Source organism: Falco biarmicus, chromosome 2, assembly GCF_023638135.1.
Source record: "Falco biarmicus isolate bFalBia1 chromosome 2, bFalBia1.pri, whole genome shotgun sequence".
Taxonomy (NCBI): domain Eukaryota; kingdom Metazoa; phylum Chordata; class Aves; order Falconiformes; family Falconidae; genus Falco; species Falco biarmicus.
Window position 1 is genome coordinate 15,221,756 of NC_079289.1, and position 20,381 is coordinate 15,242,136.

The window sequence follows — 20,381 nt, forward strand, 5'->3', positions numbered from 1 at the left end:
ATATCTTTTAGTGAAATATTCTTGTATGAACAGAAATAAGAATGAATGTCTAAGAGATGACAGGTTCTACTCATCATGTCTCATTATTCAAGCTTAAGAAACATTCAGGGAAAAAATTATAAAGTCAATACTTCATAGTAGACCTGGTTTAGATGTGGAAGCTGCTGCTGCGGAAAGTGAATTGCTGAGCTCAAAAAATTAACAAGATTTAAAGAAACAAGTAAGTAGGTAGCAAAATTATCTTGTTATGCTAACAATTCACAAAAAATCTGGAAACACCTCCTCCTCAAAGTTATGTCAATCTTGTCTTACTAGAAACCAGGAGAACTATGTAGGATGCAAATTATCTGTTACCTACTACAGGTGATCCAAAACATCTAGCATCAGTCACAGTTAGTCAGAGCAGACAAAATACATGACCTTGAACCTAATCAAGTATGAAAAGAATTTTATTCCTTCCATGAAACTTCTTTTGTTCTAGTATTGCTAGCAAATTAGAGTATTTTGCCTTATTTGTCTTGGTGCTGACTTCCAAGGAAAAGCAGCCAAAGGTTCGTAGTGAAGGACCAATGTGTTCATACAATGCATCACAACAGTATTTTGAGTCTGGTATATTTAATTTTTTTATCAGAATAATATATTTGGTATTGTGCTCATTTTAAATACTACATTGCTTATCACACTACATTTGGCAATAGACCTCTTCAAATATATTTAACAAATTGTTCCATAAGTAATAACTACATATAAAATATCTTCATTGAATTAAAAAAATCCATATGTATTTTCTTCATGAAATACAATATATACATTATGATCTTTTAGTATTAAGGTAAGTCAAAATTTGGGCTTAAACAAATTCACAGTGTACATTTTACCTCTGTAATAAAAAACTTGACTTTAAAAGTGCCTGGATCTTAAACTGTGTTTATGTATTTCCTTACATTGGCTTTACGGAGATCGAAGGTTTTACCATCATCTAGCACTAGACTGCAGATCCAACTTGTACATTGCAATGACCAAAAATAAAGACATGGGATTACTGAAAGTGAACTTTGACTGTCCTTGTTACCTCAAGTTCTGACCAACAGATTTTCCGAAGAGCTTGTCAAAGGTGGAAGACCTGCTTCAAGTAGTATGGCCTCGAACAGGGTCATTCAGTGGAGCTGCACTAAGTGCTCACTGCTTCAGAAAACCAGGCCAAAAACACTCAAGCAGGAACCCAAAATCAGTGTCCCACGCTGGCCCAGGGATATAGGCAGGAATGTCCAGAAGACGAAAGGCAGTGAAGGCAGCGGCATGCTGCCTTCCAGCCTGAGACAGCCCCGGCTTGCCTTCGGTTTCCACACAACAGCTGACACAGAAGCCAGAGCGTTTCTGCCAAAGACCAGTAGGTCAGGTCGTCTCAGAGTCTGCAGTAGCCCCTGCTGATTACCGCAGGAAATACTGCAGGTTATGAGGTAATGCTTTTTCATCATCAAAGGCCAGTTTTGAAACTGGCTATTCCATACCTCATAGTTTTTCAGGCCAGCACACTGGACGTTTAATACAAATTGCTCCACTGCCTTTGGAAATCTCACTTTCCTTCTCCTCCTTCAGAGGAAGGAGCCTTAAAATTTCTAAACCCCGAGTTTGTTTCACCTGAGGCCCACAGGACACAGATCGTCCCACACGATCCATTTGTGGCTAAACTCATGGGCCAAGCAGAAGGCTAAGCAGGTCCCCCAGACCATGACAAACACCCCAAAGGGCAGGCTGACCTCCACAGCAACTTCCGTGCCTCTCCAGGCAGGACACAGCCCCTCACCTCCACCTGTCCTCATGTGATTTCAAAACCTAGTTTAATACACTCTTTTTTTCCCTGAAAAGACATAGTGACTTCACTAACAATTTTCTAAAAAGGGACTATCAGTAAATTTGGCTAGAAACTAACCCAAACCCATTAAAAAAGAACTTCCAGCCTGAAAGGGAGAGGCATAAACATTCTGATACATTCCACAATAAATAAATTTCACAAAGCCAATTTAATAGCAATTACTGACAAGCCATTTTCAGCCTTTTTTCTGTATGAAAGGCTTTACAGGTGTTATACATCTTGATGTTCCCGTTACAATTTTTCATAGCCCTTTCACTAATTTCAACCAAGCTTAAAGAGGAGCAGAGATCCCCAATGTAATATATGCTTCTAACAGTCCCAGAATTGGTGATTGTCAGAAGAGAGAAACTCAAATTACTGTATTAAATGAGGGAACAATTAGATGGAATTTAGCCTGTATCTATCTGGAGAGACAGAAACCAGCTGGCTGTCCTGCATGGACATACTAGCTGGCCAGCCACACAACTATCAGCCAGATGTGGCATGGGCTACCTCTTGTCCAGTTTAACAGAAGGAGACGTAGAAGTATTGCAGTGGGCAGGGTGGAAGCGTTACAGGCTTCTGTTGATGACATGGAGTGAAGATCCTTCATTGAAGGAGTCCTAGGGAATACAGCACAAGAGCTGAGCTTTCTCCAGTGGAAAAAAGGACAAGGGATGCAAATCCATAGAATATGAGATTTCATGAATTTTTGGAACAACATGGATTTGTTTGTAAAGGATAGATCTGAACAAAATTCAATCATTTAAACAAGTTTAAACACAGGGAAAATGGTGCCTGAAGCATGATGTTCCCAGAATCCAGAGAGAGGGTTTGCACCTAACATTTTAGTATCTTCCATTTTAAATAAACATGTTACCAGCTCTACATTCAAACATTCACCCCACACTTTAGGAGTCTTGGTTCAAGACATAAAAGCTGTAAAACTTGGGAGTTCTCAAAGCGATTAGAACTTCAAGGTTTAATTATTTTGGATTAAAGAAGGGGTTTTTTTCAGGCCTCAGCAATAGCTTTTCAATAAACTTGGTGAAAAATACTTCTTTCTTAATGTACCAACTCCCCTTGGAACTTAGGTATCTTTCAGGATAGTCCAGTGATAACAAGGATAAGTAGGGAAAAGTATAACACAGTGCTGTGAGTATTCTGGTATTTACCTCTTCAAGGAAATATTCAAATAAATCACTTTAATATCATGCACATTTTTTTACAAAGGCAGTTAGAGGCTTTTTTTGCTAGTTCAGAATGCTTGAAAAATTCAATAAGTTTTGATACAAATATGTAACAGCCTGAAATTTCTCTCTTTTGCTTCACTAAAATGTACCTAAGAATGTCTAAAAAAGGAAATTTGCAAAAATAACCAGTTAATGTAGGAAAAGTTTAGATTTATGCATTTAACCTTTCATGACTGGGCTTACCAAGGTTCCACTGGAATGCTAGAAGAGGTAAACTGAATATTAAAATTACCTCAAATTCCATCTTCTTCAGCAGGTAAAGAACAAATACCTTTACTTGAGTGGTATCTCCTCCCTACTGTAAACCTAGAGGATTTGCAACTGTGGTTTTTCAGTAAAGAATTGGAATGATTTAATTTCCAAATCTGTTCTAGAAATATGAGCTAGATTTGAGAAAAACAGAAATATGGCTTTAAGTGAATTGTTAACGTTCTGTTGCATTTCTTAAAACATTTAGGTTATCTCTTGCTTTCTTCTTCCTTAGAGTCAATTGACAGTTTTTCACCAAGTTTCCTTATAAGTTCTGCCAGATCTTCAGAATTTTGAGATTTTTCCTCAAGGAGTTCATACCGGAGACTTGAGATGTCCTGTTTAATTTCCTTCAGTTCACCTGTAATGGATATTAGAAGATCACACTATTAAGAAACGAAGGAGAACCAGCATATCCAAGTATCTCACAGTTATCAGTTATCATCCAGTTTTCTCTGGATGTCTTCACTGAAAAGAAAACTTGGATGTTCTGCTGCCTGCTGGTGAATGGTGGCTTAGGGATAGGAAATGAAAATGCAGTTCAGGAACCAAACAAATCTGAAGACAAAAGTGTGAGAGATCACATCACTTCACAAAACTCAAATGATCCATTAGACGGAAGCTGCTCAAGAGAGGTCATATAACTGTAGAATCATTTAAGTTGGAAAAGACCCTTAAAATCATCAAGTCCAACCCTAAACCTAACACTGCCAAGTCCACCACTAAACCATTTCCCTAAGCACCATGTCTACACGTCTCTTAAATACCTCCAGGGAGGGTGACTCAACCACCTCCCCAACCAGCCTCTTCCAATGGTTCAACAGCCTTTCAGTGAAGAATGTTTTCCTCATATCCAATCTAAACCTCCCCTGGTGCAACTTGAGGCAGTTTCCTCTTGTCCTATCACTTGTTACTTGGGAGAAGAGACCAACACCCACCTGCCTACAGCCTTCTTTCAGGCAGCTGTAGGGAGCGATAAGGTCCCCCCGAGCCTCCTTTTCTCCAGGCTAAACAACCCCAGTTCCCTCAGCTGCTCCCCATCAGACTTGTGCTCCAGACCCTTCACCAGCTCCGTTGCCCTTCCCTGGACACGATCCAGCACCTCAATGTCTTTCTTGCAGTGAGGGGCTCAAACTGAACCCAGTATTTGAAGTGCAGCCTCACCAGTGCCCAGTACAGGGGGACAATCCCTGCCCTTGTCCTGCTGGCCGCACTGTTTCTGATACAAGCCAGGATGCTGCTGGCCTTCTTGTCCACCTGGGCACACGGCTGGCTCATGTTCAGCTGGCTGTTGAACAATACACCCAGGTCCTTTTGTGCAGATCATGCAGATCAGGGGTGCCTGAGTCCTCCTGGCCAGCAACAAGGCCTCTCACTGTTCAAAAGAGAGTGGTCCTTTCCTGCTGCGTTGCATCTTTCCGACACCAGAGAGGTGCAAACAGATGAGAAAATTTCTGAAAGTGCATTCACTAGCTGTTTACAGCTAATAAATCACACCCAAAAATATCTGAAGCATGCGTACGCCCATGCATGAACCCCCAATAAGAACACAAGGGAGAATTCATACAGGGGTGCCCCAAATCAGCTGCTGCATTAAATACAGCCTCACCATGGGAAATGTATGGGCATTACTAGAAGCAGAAACACTTTTCACAAGAAGTTATCAGGTCAGTGAGAGTTTCTGATGGGAGAACAGACACAGAAAGCCACATCTCTAACTTCAATTTCATGTTAATTTTACATCTTGCACTTGTAAACATGTCAAGTGGATTAAGTATTTTGGAAACATTTCTTTCAGGTGGCACATGTAACCACTTTAATTAGCTTGTTTTGATTCTCTGGTTAGATATACATACAATGCATCAGCATACTCACCTTCATTGACTTCATCGCTTTCCTTATCTATCTGAGCTTTCAGTACATATCTTTTAATGAGACGTTTCATTATTTTCTGCAGAGAAGAAAGAAAGAAAAAAAAAGTTTTCTTAGTTGGACTTTCTAGTATTGCTATGGCATTTCAAAATATAAACTTTGTTAACTTCTGTTGCATTCAGACATTTCAGTGTAGGACTTGCCAGGTTAAAGGAATATAATGTCAAAATCTCTCCTTACTTCTACAGTAGATATTTAAACTCCATGACTCTGCACATATATGAACATGAAAGTTTACAAACTAAACACGTCTTACAAATGTTATCATTCATGAAGCTCAATCTACTACTGGAGTCTGTGAGAATGAATAATACAGATGCAGCTTTGATGTCCATGTAGGTGAAACCCTCTAGCCTTTATTGCTACCAGAATATGATTATGACTCTTGATTAGCAGTGCTAATTGCTAAACTCTTTTGACATCAGTTTATTTTAATCTATTTTTATATTATATTTGCTAAGTTTTCTTATTCCTATTGTGAGGCCTAGAGAAAATGGGACCCACAATTCTAAGAGTCATTTAAACATGTCAGCTGGGACTCATCTGAGCAAATACAGATATTTTTTAATGTAAATATATGTATCTGCGGTAGTCACCTTTAATTGCCTTTGTGGATAGAAAAAGCAAACCCGAGAGCACAGTTCATGTCAGACAGCTAAATTTGATGAAATAAATTGCACTATTAGAATGACTGCCCTCTCTGCTAATAAAAAGGGGAACCTAGGCCAGCAAATTTAGATGCAAATTTCACCTTTCCAGGAAAAATTTATTCCACCCCTGATTCTCTCATTAGTTTAAATTACTTGAGTAAGAAGAAGGTATCTAATTTCCTTTGAGGATCTATCTTCTATGTTTGGGTTTCATATTTTCATATGGTGTAAACCACGACAACACTCTTTGGGTTTCATTGTAAGATATAAAATATACATAGGTTTATGTATCTGCTTTTGTCTTCACAGTAACAGACCTGACTGGAGGTGACTGTGAGGTGAATCATCCCAGATTAGTGGTTTCAGAGCATCACTACAGTTGTGCTTGCAAGGTCAGCAGCTGTACTGTTTATTGTAATAATCTGAGAATGTTTCAAATACAAAGCCACACATCCTCACGTTTATGGGATAAATGTGTAGCCTTAGTATCTATCACTGCATCATAATGAGATAGGCTGTGAAAAAGGTCAGGGAATTTTTGGAACAGGCTTACGCAGACACTGCAGAACTAGCCTGCACAAGGGGAAAAACTTTTTTCTGTTTTATAGTTAAAACAAGTATACCTGTTTTCTATACCCTTATGCATTCAGATAGTCTTGTTCTATTGCCCAGGCAGCTCTGGCTTCTTCCTTTCTACCTGTTTTGTGGTATTACAGGAAGAAAAGGAGCAACCTCTGGACCAGAACAGTTCAGCTTTACGTGGACTGTGCTGGGTCTCTTTTCAAGTAACTGCACAAAGGCTCACTGCAGTTGTTTATGAGACTAAGAATAAACAGACTATTGATCGCATAAAGGCTGAGAGATATTTGCAGTGCTTGAGGTATTCGTATGTAGATGTGTGACACAATAAGCTGAGCTGGTTCAGCAGATGAAACGGGAAGATTCTGGTTTTCTTAATTCGCACTGTGCAGCTGAGAACTCAATCTGTCTCTAAAATTAAAAACATTTTTCAAGCACTTTAAAATATTGCACTATAATAATACCATTTAAGAAACAAAGAGAAGATACAAACATCTTCAGGTTGTACTGCAAATACCTAAATCAGTGCATTTATTTCTGATATATACAAGGTCTGTGGATTTATTCTTGATTCATGTTGTTTAACATAAATTCAAAACTGTCCTCATGCTGTCAGTCTGCCAGTTCCATTACTTCTTGATTTTGTTTAAAAATAAACTCTTTTTTTTTACCTGGTACTGCCTTGGAGGATTGTTTAAACTGTTTAAGTGGATTTCATCTGAGCTTCTTATACTTGATTGCTTCCTTTGACCAAGCTGAAATGGAAACATTATTTATAGTACAAAATAGAAGCACAATATGGTAAAATTACCTCATGCATCTATCATATGACAGAACATTAACTCTTAAGCTCAATTTGGGGAGTATTAAATGACTGTGATAAAGTCCTCATACCTGTGCAGAATTTCATCACCAGAGTCGAAACAAACCCTTTCAGACTGTGATGCAGGAAAGTGAGAAATGGGAGGTTTTCTATCTTTACTCTGCCTGCCACCTGCTCCCAACATGTGCAAGGGACCAGAGCTGAGCAGCCACCTCCCCCTGAGCCTTCTCTTGTCCCTCAGGTCGCAGGAAGGGGATCCACGTCAGGAGGAAGGCAGCACTGGTTCAGCACAGCTTTGTAGGCAATGGATGAGAGAGAGTCAAGGCAAGGCGTGGGAGAAGCCAAGGAAGGTGACACAGCAGAATTATCCCTTTCCTTTCTTTCATAGCACTTCCCCATAACCAGTGTGACCTCCACTACCACAAAATACGCGAGGAGTTTGCTTCTCCCCTCTACTTACGCTAACGGCTGAATGTAAGTGGTTATGCAGTTCATGCCAGGGACCACAAAATTATCAGCTGACATTTTTGAGTCCCATTTTCTTTCCTACATGCGCTGAAAGGGTATAATTCCCCGATAAAACACTGAGGATGCATTGTGCATGCTTAATTACTGATTTACACCTTTGAGAAGGACTGGAGCTTTACAGCACAGTGAACTGAGACTCAGGCTGAATGACTAGGCTGCAGTAAGAGTGAATAGCAACTGTCAAAATGAAACAAATGATACTACTTTAGATTGATAATGGGGCCAGTTCAATGAGTAGTGGTGCAAGAAATTAATAAAAAAAAAGTTAAATCTAAATCATGATTGATCTGGATGAGGAGTAAGTGGGACCATTACAAAAAAGTCAGTTCTCTTTAATTATACATGGTCCAATAAAATTTGTACTGTTTTAAAGCACAAGGCTATCGCTGGAGTGTCTCAGATCCTGTGGCATCATGCTGTACTTCCAGTGAGGTTCTCCACATTGGTTATCTCTGTGTCTTAATGCACCAAGCACCTATAGATAAGCAAACTGGGGTACTCTGAAGCCTGGTATAATATGTGGGATACGCTGGGATATAGTTTGGTAGGGAGGAAAGCACGGAAGGGTTAGATGCTTATGCAGCTGTACAGGAACATCACACATCAAGGGAGCCCACAAAACAATGCCTGATATTAATGAAGGCTAAAGCTTTCACGTAGCCATTTCTCCTGCAACTGAAAGCACTAAAACTTCTTGAGGTATAGTGGGAACTTCCCATAGTTGAACTTTTGATAATAAATGGAAGTAGGAATATGAAATATGTGATAAATATACACCAGTTGCCAAGTAGAAAATGATAAAAACAAGTCAGCAGAGAGCTTTAGGGGCTTTATTCTAACACAAAGGCTAAAATAAAAAAAAATGGGAATTATATAGGTATAAAAAAGCTGAATGAGGCATCAGATTCAGTAGTTTAACCAACAATGAGGACATCAATTAAAATTCTCAATTCTCCTAGCTGCTGCACAGCTTGGTCCTTAAAAGTCTTCTAGTTTTCTAGAATTTCAAATAACTTTATATTCACTTAAACACTAAAGCAAGTAAGTCTTCATGAATCTGCAAACAGGGAATAATTTAAATATTTTTAGATTTCATTTAGCATTTCATAGAATCATAGAATGGTTTGTGTTGGAAGGGACCTTTAAAGACCATGTAGTCCAACTGCCCTGGCATGGACAGGGACAGCTTTCTCTACATCAGGTTTGTACTTTGATATCTTTTTCCTGAAGAAAACACTACACTTACTGGTAAAATATATTAATTTGCAATTAATATAAAGTTTACACTGAATTTGGAATTTGTTTTTGTTCCTTAGAAAGATTTACAATATCTATATACATATATTTCTTAAAACATTAAAATATATTCAGATGATGTTTATTTGACTAAGTGAAAATAATGATAGAAGACATACAGTAATATAAAAATAGATAAATAAATAATTTATATTTATCTCTAACACATTAACCTGAATCTGAATGGAAATTGAATTTAAGATGTATAAAAAGGGCAAGTTATTGCTGCTTTTTCTTGCTTGAAAAAAGGTACCTTAAAAGTTTTGGTTATATATTAGAAAACATAAGTTTATCTAAATGTTTAAACTTAAACCATACATCTGATTTATAATAAAAAATAGTGGCTAGTGAGTATAAATGACTGTGTAATCACTATATCTTTCAAGATTTTAGAACTAATAATACTCTCTTGGGCCTCACCTTTACTACTAGATTAAAAGAGAAAAAAACAAACCTTCTTGCTTTTTCAGCTCCTGGTTTCCTAATGCACAATTTTCGGAAATAATGTAGTAGAATAAGAGGGTGCTTCCTCTGCAGTGGCAAAGGAAAGTCGCCCTGGCCACAGCTGCCCTAGGGCATGAAGCTGGGCTCCAGCCGTGTGGCTGGTGTCCCAGCCCTTGTGGTTCTCCGACTTTTTCTGCAGATGTCATACCATTCGTGACCCCATTACTTACCAGTTTACATATAATCTATAAATGTATTGAATTTTATTATGTATTTTTTAGCATTTATCATGTCTTTTAAATGGAGCCTGTGATGCCAGTTACCACGTTCAAATTTATGGTACATTGGTTGATTTCAAAAGTTAATCCACTGCTTAACTAAAACTTGAATTTCACTTGAAACAGCAAAATCAGTAACGTGGTGAAATGGGTTAAGTGAGACACTGCAAATTTGTAAAAACAAGACACACTGTATCATCTTTATCTAAACTTTGACCCTTCAGCACTCTGCATTTTTTGAACAGAATAATGTACTTTTAATCAGCTACAGACTGCACCTTTAAAGTTGGCAGGTAAATCAGAAGTATACAACTTCATTACATCTGATTATGTGTAACAGGACAGAACATCTATTGCACATTGCTGAATGACCACTTGGTGGCAGAGATTGCCAAGATTTCATTATAACTCCATTTTTACACAAAATTTTTAAACTCTCTTTAAGCTTCACTCCTGTGGCTTTTTCCTCTCTCAGAAATTACTACTAAACTCAGCCTGTGACATTAATGACTAAAATAGAATTTATATTTTTAAGCTAGTATCTACTGAACATCTGCACGAGTAACTCTGGGGGGAAAAAATGTAATTTTAATAAAACAACGTTATAAACCCTAACAAAAATAACTCTCCTCCAGGAGTGTTGTGTGAAAGAAGTGCAGCATACATAGAGCATTGCTCTTAGAAAACACCTTATTCTTCAAACTTTCTTCTCATTTTCTCGTTCTCTAGCATTATTTAAAATTCAATGAAATCAGAACGTTAATGCCATTACTGTAGCTGTTTTGTGTATCACTTGGTTAATGTCCTAAATCCCGGTTTTTGGAATCAGCTGATGACTTTGAATGCCAGTAAGTGCTATGTGCTTGGACCAGAAGGGAGGGTTCCCTAAAAATGACCCAATTTGTACTACCATAACCAGCCATCACTTGTGAAAATTTCATAAACACCATTTTATCTAGGAAAGGAAAAGTTAACATATTTTTTATTGTTTGTTTGAGGATTTAAAGCTATTTCAATAACTAGTTGTCCCTCATTTATATTCTGAAGGGTCAAATTTTCAGAAAAAGGCTTAAATACATCATCTGCCACTAGGTTTTTAGCTCAGGAGAATAAACAAGCTCTGTGACTCGTAAACCATGAACTTTCTCACTCACAAGTCAATTGTTCAATTTAGAATACAACTCAAAGTAGGTTTCTTTAAAACCCACCCCTTTTCTCATTTATTTCTCCCCTTTTTTGGTTTGAGTTTCTTGTTCACTTGATGTTTAAAACAGTAATTGTAGCCTGAACCAGAAGAAATCTGCTTGTTTTAATCAACAGCCTGAAAGAAAACATCTTCACACCCTTTATTAGTATATGTAGATGTGTCTCAAGAAATTCCTGTTGTGCTACAGTTTGAACACAGCTATGTACATCACTCGCCGTTTAGTCCTGAGGACATCTGGCTTCGTTTTCTGCCACTGGTAATCAGGGCAGAGCTGGCTCTGGGGGCAGAAATTTCTCCCTTCCCATCCTAATTCTTATCTTTACACTGGACATGGTGCTGCAGCTGCTTTTGCAGTGAGAAGAGGCAGGCTCTGCAGGAGACAGACCCACAGGCTGGGTCTGAATCGGTAAACTCCGGTGTATGTCAACATTTCTGGGTACTGCAATGCAATGTCTTCTATCAGCTAACTTTTAGTGTCCTCCCAATACGACCTGCACCAGAGCAACTGTCTCTCTCCCTAGGCACAGCTTGGCAGCTGGAATGGTCTGGGGACGATACCTTGCAGCAACTGTACTTTGGGAGGAAAACTACTTGAATAGGAGCAAGCCATTGCTGAACTGGCCTCAGTGCCCAGATGATCTCCTTATCACATTTAACCTACTAGCACAGCCACAGCCACCAGCTCTTGGGTCTGGTTTTGCAAAGGTTTTCTTATCTTTGCACAGCTCATTGCATTTATAGCAGTTCCTTGCCCAAGCAGCTCCTTGCTCAGCACCAACCTGCTCAGCACAGTATGAGTCCAAAGTCAAAACCTAAAAAGCCTAAGAATGCCTTTGGTAAGATGCCATAAAAGAGTCTCAACAATAATGTATCGTCAACAATGGGTCAAAATGTGACACAAAAACATTTTAGCTACTTTTAAAAAGTGCAAAGTCAAATAAAGTTAGCTCCATAGTATGTGGCAGTCCAAAAGTAAGTAAAAATGTAATCATCTGGCAGTATCAGTCACCCCGCTAGAAGAGCTGAGGAATTAATAGATGCAACTCAGCTGCTTTATGTTTTTCAGCATAAAGCTTTCTTATTCATTTGACTTGCAACCACGTTATTATGCCTTCTTTGGCTGGGGAGTAAGCGCATTTAATTTATGATAGTTATACTACAGTCTGCAGTGAGTGGAAAGTATTAATATTTGAAAACTAAAAATTAATTCAGGGTTAGGAAAAAATCTGATAAATGATGGTTGCATCCTTACAGCCCTCTTTCAGAGGGTCTGCTGTAAAGGCAGACACAACTGTTACTGTTTTATCTGGAATTGGTAATTATTACACTTTGCACCGTTCTAGCCATCTGCATTGCTAGGTTTGAATATAATTTTGGAAAGGAATGATAAAAATCCAGCTTCTTTACCTAGGGTGTAAGAATGGGGTTTTGAAGAGTACCTGTTTTATGGGAACATAAATTTTGTTTTAAAAGGACATTAAAAATAAGCTTCTTATTACTTAGGAGTTTTTCAAAGTCACAAATCGAGTGAATTAGAAAAAAAAAATGATTTGTTGTTTCTCACCATCACTAAATTTGAAACATATGCATCTCCTTAAAGTCATGATTTTTCATTGATGACTTTCAGTGATCACTCACAGGAGCTATGAAATCAACTTGCATCAAGCAGCTTAGCGAAAAGTTTTGCAAACGTTGGAGTCACTAAAAAATTGAGCAAATGCAGTATCACTTCTGTTAAATACATTAGGATTAGATTTCCCAAATAAAATGAAGTCAGACCTGTGAAAAGCTAGAAAAATTACCAGTAGCGCACACAAGACATCTGAAGTTAATAATAATCTTGACTTTGGTCACAGTGTTTGCAACATGTTTGTTTTTATAGACTATTACAAACTTAACCAGAGGCAGAGGCTTGTCAGAGGCATGGGACTTTTCCCTATAGCTCTGTTTTTTCCTTCTAGGTTTGCAACCATTTTCTCCTCTCTTTTACTCTTCCACTGACAACCATGATGAGATTCAAGGAGAATGACTGGCTGTGGAGGAGGGTCCAGTCAGGGGTTACTTGACCCAGTCCAATGCACCCAGGCAAGTCCATTGGACCCAATGGGCTGCATCCACAGGTACTGAGAGAGAAGATGAAGTCCTTGCAAATATACTATCATCTTTGAAAGACCATGGAGACTGGGGATGGTCTCCAAAGGCTGGAGAAAGACAAATGTCAAACCTGTCTCCATAAAAGCTCTAAATGATGATCTGGGCAACCACAGGCCACTCAATCTCCTTTCAGTAACTGGCATAATAATGGATTGAGACCTCTTGGAACACATTTCTGGGCACATGGAACAGCAGATTGTGACTGGGAAAAGTAAATGTGGATTTATGAAAAATAAAACCCATCTAGCCCTCTGGATGACCTTCTGAGATAAAATGACTGAATTTTCAGGTGAAGGGAGAGCTGGAGAAGTCACCTACCTTGACTTTAGCAAGGGTTTTAACACTGTATCCTAAAATATTCTTGTACTCAATTTAGGATGTTACTGTCTAGATGGGTGGACAACTAGATGGACAAAATCCTGGCTGGATGGTTGTGCTTAGAAAATAGTATAGGGATCTTATCCTGGGACTTGCCCTTTTTAACATCTTTATCAAAGACCGGGTGTCAAAGCACACTCCTGTCAGGTTTGCAGACACATATAAATGGGTGGGGGTGAGAGATGGGAGGGGTGGCAAGGGGGGTAGGCAGAAGCTGATAGCCTTGAAGGCAGGAATGCCATCCAGGAGGACAGCCCTGACAGGAACTCTGTGAATTTCAGTAAGGACAAATGGGAAGGAATAACTCTTTCAACAAGACAGGCTGGGGACTGGCTGCCTGGGGAGCAGCTCTGCAGAAAAGGACCTGGGGGACTTAGGGGACATGAGAAAGATGTTACAAAACTGCAACAAGTTCAGCAGAGGGTCACCAAGATGTTTGGGGCTGGAGCACTTGCCCTGTGAAGAGACACTGGGGAATCTGGGCTGGTTCAGCCCAAAGCGGAGATGGCTATAGGCATACCCAAGAGCAGCCCCTAGTTTGCACAGGGGAGGTCATTAAGCAGATGGAGCTGGGCTCTTCACAGTGGTGCAGGACAGGAGGATGACAGGCAACGGACAAATTCAAATGACAGGTAGAAGCAGCAACTTTTTTCCCATAAGGGACAGTCAGGCAGTGGCACAGGCTGCTCAGAGAGGTTGTGCAATCTCCAGCCTTTGAAGTTTGCAAGACCTGACTGACTGAAGTCCCTCCCAGCCTGAATTATTCTCTGATTCTGTTAGAAGCAGCGGGAAGAACTGTACATTTACAATGGCACTTTTGGAATTAACTGTTTACAGATGTAGACAAATACTTATGTTAAAAACTAAAGTAAGAATTTCAGCCTGTACGTAGAGACTGACTTCAGCAGGGACTAAGTATGTTGGGAAATCCATGAGAAAAACAAATCAACAACAAAAATGAAGTTAAAATTGTTTCTATCTTTTAAAATTAGCAGTCAGTACATAGATTATAAAATTACCTTGTTCATCTCTGCATCCTCCTGGAAGCTTTTCTTTTGGCACAGAAATGGTTTAGTAATACATTTTTTGATTCTGAGTAGGAGATACAGCAAAGATTTTGGGCTTGGCACTAAATTGAAGGGTACTGGAAGAGTTCTTCCTTCTTCAAAGTAAGAAAACCAAAGTTTAGCCCTGGCAAATTTCCATTCTACATCAGCATCATCCTGTAAAACAGAAACACTGCTGTTAATACACTACTAATACCACCTTGAGTATTGAAGATACTAAACTTTATGTGTGTTTTGAGTGTAATTGGCTGAAGTTAATCTCAAACAGATCAAGAGCTTGTTTCTAATCTGAAAATCGAATTTCAATGAATGGAACTTCTTATTAATCCATTTAAAATAATGCCATTACAGAACAAAGTGGATTTGATTTAAACATTGGTTACTCCAGACTAAGTGCTAATAATCTGCAATACAGGATCACAAAGACAGACCTCTCTATTTGGTGCTCTTTAAAAGCATGCTAATAAGAAAGAAAGCTCTGACTTAAAAGCACACAATACAAAGCCCAAGTTAAAGCTTGGCAACACTCATATACATCTGTTAGGGCTTGCCTGAGTAGCCATTTGCTTAGAACACTCTCATGCTCAATAAATAAAAAGGAAAACCCCTATGTTAACGAAACAAAAATGGAACTATCTCAGTGAGACTACCAGTCTTATATTATTGTTCTCTTCTGTAGCAATTAATTTTTTTTGAGATGACACTGTACTAGAATTTTAAATTAAATTTTTACTCCATTACTTTACACACAAAGTTAAAAAAGATTAGATGACTCTTACCTAATTCCTTCCACTTGCTTGAATATATGACTAAATCAGATATGCTATCATCACCATGGTTTATGCTTAACATTTATGATAGACAAAACACTCACTTTATTCTCCCTGTAAAGTTCAAGAGAATTTTCTGCAGAAAGGACTGACGTCATGTTCAAGGACATGACTTAATATTGCTGTAGCTGTTTTTAGAAGCTGTTTGAATCTGCTCACCATATTTTTGGATAATAGCCTGTTTTTTATTGTTCTGAACCTGATAGTTTGTTCTGTGGCCTCCTGAGTCAGAAGAACCTGAACCTCCCTAGAGAATGTGTTGCTCTTGTTCAAGCTGGACAACGCTACAGCCCCAAACCAGAGCCCAGAAGCTAGGACCAGAGTGGTGTCAAACCTGAGTCTGCTGCTTTGTGGCAAAGGTGTCACCTGGGAAAAGCTGGGATGGCCCAGCTCCTTGAGATCTGCTTCCTTTTTTCTAAACAATGATAATTACTTAGCTCTTGGTTTTCCATGGTATGCAAAAGTTCGTGCTGATTTTCAGTAGCCCTGCTGCTTACTTTGTCAAGCAAAGTTTTGTTCTTTGAATAGAACTAGAACAGTTGTTTAAATGAAAGAAGAAAACAGCATGTTACAGACTTGCTTGCAAGGTCAAGGCATAGGAACGAGAACATCCTTGCAGCAAGAGGGACACTACTCAAATAATAACTGCAAATGAGGCAAATGAAAGATTCACAAAATCACACAACATAGCCCATCCTCTTCAGGAACACAACACAGTTCAACAGCAGTTTCTTAGTAAAGTCTAGCTCTTACTACTGCATGCACATGCAGCTGCATAATTTCCAGGTACTTTATAATAAAATGTACAGTGGAATTAATATTTTCTCCTAATATATTCAAAAAGCCTCTGTGTTATTTTTCTTAAATAAGATGTCAACAAGAAAATTTTCCAGAAGATTTAGACAATTAGCTATAACAGTAAATTTGGTGATGCTTCATCACAAATGGAATTTTTACCTCAATCTCCTGGAATGAACTGTTGATCATTGCAATCAGCATGTTCAGTAAGACAATGACCATGGTGACATTATAGACTCCATAAAGGACATAACCAATATTTTCAATAAATTTGTGTTTATAATTGATGACAACTGATTTAACTTCTGAGAGTCCAAATATAGCCCAGAACAATGTCTTGAAACTTTCTTCAACACTAAAAGGAGAAAATGAATACACACATAGGTTACTGAAGAAAAGCTGTATATTCTTATTGTATAAATTGCCAGTTACCATTTTTTGTACAGTGTAGAAATTTTTCCATTATCACAATGTAGAACTCTATCACAGTGATATTCTATAGAACACGTGGACTACTTATTTTGATAGGCACAGGCTGTTTCATAATATAAGATTCCGAATATTTATGACTGACCATAAAGACATCTGATTTGGTTATATTCATCCTCAAAAGATGACAATGATTCACTTGTTAGCTACTTTAATCTACATGCTACACACTTGCTGATAATCTGAATGTAAATAACAAAAATGATTAACCTATAAATACTTTAATTGCATTATTAGATGACTTAGTATTTATTATTTCACCAGTACTATGACTAACATTCTGAAACTGTGAAGACAGCATGTCTGACAGCAAATCAGCATTTTTCAAAAAATGGTCTCACAGAGCACAATCCTCCAGTTGAGTTTTCACTTTTCCACAAATCCAAGGTAGAGGTAATAAGCCATGGTGTGGGGATACTGATAATATTTTTTTCAGGTTAGTTAATTTAAATGCATTTATTTCCTCTTCATCAGTTTATATATATACATAAACGTGAGTCCAAACCTCTGAAGTACTTTTCCTATCTACCTCCACCTGTTTGAAGACATACTTTCTCTTGCTTTGATTAAGAGATCTCAGTTCCCCATGTCCAAAAAATGCAAAAGCATATTTTGTAAAGCATTTTTTTTTATTTTATTGCATTATTGCGAAGGAAAAAAGTTAAAAGAAATGTCATTTTTAGTTGTGAGTGTAATTCTCTGCTTATAATATTTTATCAGTATTCCATCTGTGAGTAGGAGTTTTAGGTACTTTATCTGTTGTGTGAACTCCTAATACTAGAAAAGTAGTAACAATTTTTTCCCTCTTGGCCAAGTTTTCTTCCTGGCTGAGTATACTTCATAACAGCTCTAGCTTCAATATCAGAACAATCAGAAATTAAGTCGGCAAGGGTTGCAGAGCACGGAAAAGAATGAGTTTCCACTCAAGTGATTTATGTTAAAATCACAGCTAGAAATGAGAGGCATGACAAATGTATACCAAGTAACTCCTGACAGAGTAAATTCAGAATTATGTTCCTATGGTGGCAGAAGAAAAAAAGAACTGCCAAGGAAATAAAGACTTTAAAAAAAACCCCAAACCCCAAACCCCAAAGGAATCTATTTTCACCTCTCAAGATTCAACAGGTTATTTCCATTGGAAACTGGAAAGCCAGAGCTTAAAAGAGGGATAAGATTATTATTTCTTTTTACTGTAAGAATAATCAGAGTTGTCTGAATTAAATTACAAATATTTTATAATGTGTATCACACTGTAGTGATTAGGCTGCTTCAATTACAGATGACAGTAGCACCTGATGGAGGAACCAGCCTTGCTCCCACATGCTGTAGGGAGCCGCTGCAGCTGGGCTCTGAAGTGCTGGTGCTGACCGCCCTTGCAGGCGGGATGTTGTCCTGCAGGCTCAGGGTCTGACCCAGCCTATGTCCCAGAATCCCTGAATAACCCCGGGAACAAGCCCTGTGCATGGAGTGCCATTACAGGCCGCGCTGCCAGCTCATCTGGCATGTACAGTGCTGTGTAAGGGGTCTGAGGTCCTTTTGGTTTTTTATAAGCCTCCCCAGCCCAATGCAGCCCAGGAGGCTGTTGGTCTGCCTTGCCACAAGGGCACATTGCTGGCTCATAGTCAACTTGGTGTCCACCAGCACCCCCAAGTTCTTTTCTGCCAAGCTGCTTTCCAGCTGGTCAGCCTTAGCCTGTCCTGGTGCCTGGTGTTCTACCTCTCCAGGGGCAGGATGTGGCATTTCCTTGTGTTGAACTTCACAGATTTCCTGTCAGCCCATTTTTCCAGCCTGTCGTGGTCCTTCTGAGTGGCATCACAATTAGATGACCTATCAATCACTCTTATACATCCATACAGGCCTCCCAACACCTTTGTTAGGATTCCTGCCTGTTGAGATGGACCAATCTTGAGCACTGAAATGGCAATTCTTAAAAATCAGTCAGCTTCCCTGGACTGCCCTTCTCTTCAGGGCCTCATCCCACGAGATTCTTCCCTGAACACCCCAAAGTGTGCTCTCCTGAAGGTCAGGGTTGTGGTCCTGCTATTTCCTTTGTTCTGTCTTTTCAGGAACCTGAAGTCCACCATCTCATGGTAGCTGCTTCCAGCCTTCACATACCCAACCAGTTTTTCCTTGTTTGTAGAAGTCATGTGTCACAAAGCTCCTCCACACATCAGTTTCTCAATCACCTGTGTCAAGAAGTTATTGTCAGTGCCCTCCAGAAACTGGGCTGCTTGTCCCCTGCTGTATTGTTCCTCCAGCAGACATCAGGGTAGTTAAAAATCCCCATAAGGACCAGGGCCTTCAAGTGTGAGTCTTCTTCCAGTTGTCTGAGGAAGGTCTCACCTACTTTGTCTTCCTGATCGGGCATTCTGTTGCAGACATCCACTACAATGTCACCCATGTGGGTCTTCCCTCTCATCCTGATCTGTAAGCTCTCACTGGCCCACCATCCCTCCCTAGACAGAGGTACAGGCATTCTGGCTGCTATCACACGTAAAGGGCAGCTACATCCCACCTTTCCCACCCTTTCTTTCCTGATTTACCATAGCACTGCTGGGATCAAGAGCTCATTCTGATTTCAAATATAGCCTTTAAACAGCAGTAACAAGAGCAAAAATTACTACTTAATCCAAGACAAACACATTTTTAAGAGATGCAAACCTTATAAAGCAATTAGTCAACAACACATACAATGCAAACAACTGACTTTACATAAAACCAGCCCACAATCATTACAGTTTCATCAGGTGTACTTACGTTGTGAATGCTTCATTTTGTTTTGCCCCCAGATAGTAGGAATAGAGATTAAACATGCCTATCATGAAAGCCACAAACACCATAATAAATATCACCATGAACTTGAAGATGTCTTTCACAGTTCTGCCAAGTGATATCTGCAGTGGTCCAAAGCTTTCATTAGCTGGTAAGATGTAGGCTATTCTGGAGAAACTTAACACTACTGCAATTGCATACAGGCCTTCAGATATGATCTGAGGATCAGATGGATCCCAGTTGATTCTGGCTAGAAACAAAAGATGAGAATTTCTGTCAATATTTCAAAACATCTGTATAGATCTATGGGAGGTCTTTTTGGAACAGCAGCTGGAGGTGAGGGAAGAAACCCTGGGCAACTCAAACACTTACGTTTACCCAACGAAACTGAGCCAGGTAGTGCTCACAGGACCATTTCACAGCTCCACTGGCTGTATTGATTAGATCTCCATTGATTATAAAAGTGGACTCTAAGATCACTGAGGTAACTTTTTGGGATTTCAATCCCAGCCTATTAGAGAATTTAAGCAAAATTTAACTTACAGTGTCAGGTGATGAAAACTGAATAAATTGAACTAGAAATGCAATTTATCTGAGCTACTCAAAATGAACTCATTTGGTGTGGGGATCTGAAATCATTAAATACCATCCACAACTCCAAAACTGTTGAAACAATAAAGTTTTTCTACTTTTTCTATTTACTCCATACTTTTACTCACAGTGAAACGGTAATGGCCTTTTCCTGGCACAGGCCAAACACCCATTTCCATCACCTTTTCTATCATCACTTCTATCAATC

The 20,381-nt window shown here is 39.0% G+C and overlaps 1 protein-coding gene across 2 annotated transcripts in view; it reads right to left on the reverse strand.

Annotated features, from left to right (window-relative positions):
- Positions 1 to 760: 760 nt before the first annotated feature.
- The window catches only part of TRPC6 (transient receptor potential cation channel subfamily C member 6), a 100,005-nt gene continuing 80,384 nt past the window's right edge, over positions 761 to 20,381 (reverse strand). For both annotated transcript variants that reach the window (XM_056329613.1, XM_056329611.1), the window contains exons 7-12: positions 19,568 to 19,832; positions 16,481 to 16,676; positions 14,646 to 14,849; positions 7,190 to 7,273; positions 5,233 to 5,308; positions 761 to 3,718 (exon numbers count right to left, since the gene is read on the reverse strand). In XM_056329613.1, coding sequence (XP_056185588.1) covers positions 3,567 to 3,718; positions 5,233 to 5,308; positions 7,190 to 7,273; positions 14,646 to 14,849; positions 16,481 to 16,676; positions 19,568 to 19,832 — 977 coding nt within the window. In that variant the 3' untranslated portion in view covers positions 761 to 3,566. The remainder of the gene's footprint in view (positions 3,719 to 5,232; positions 5,309 to 7,189; positions 7,274 to 14,645; positions 14,850 to 16,480; positions 16,677 to 19,567; positions 19,833 to 20,381) is intronic.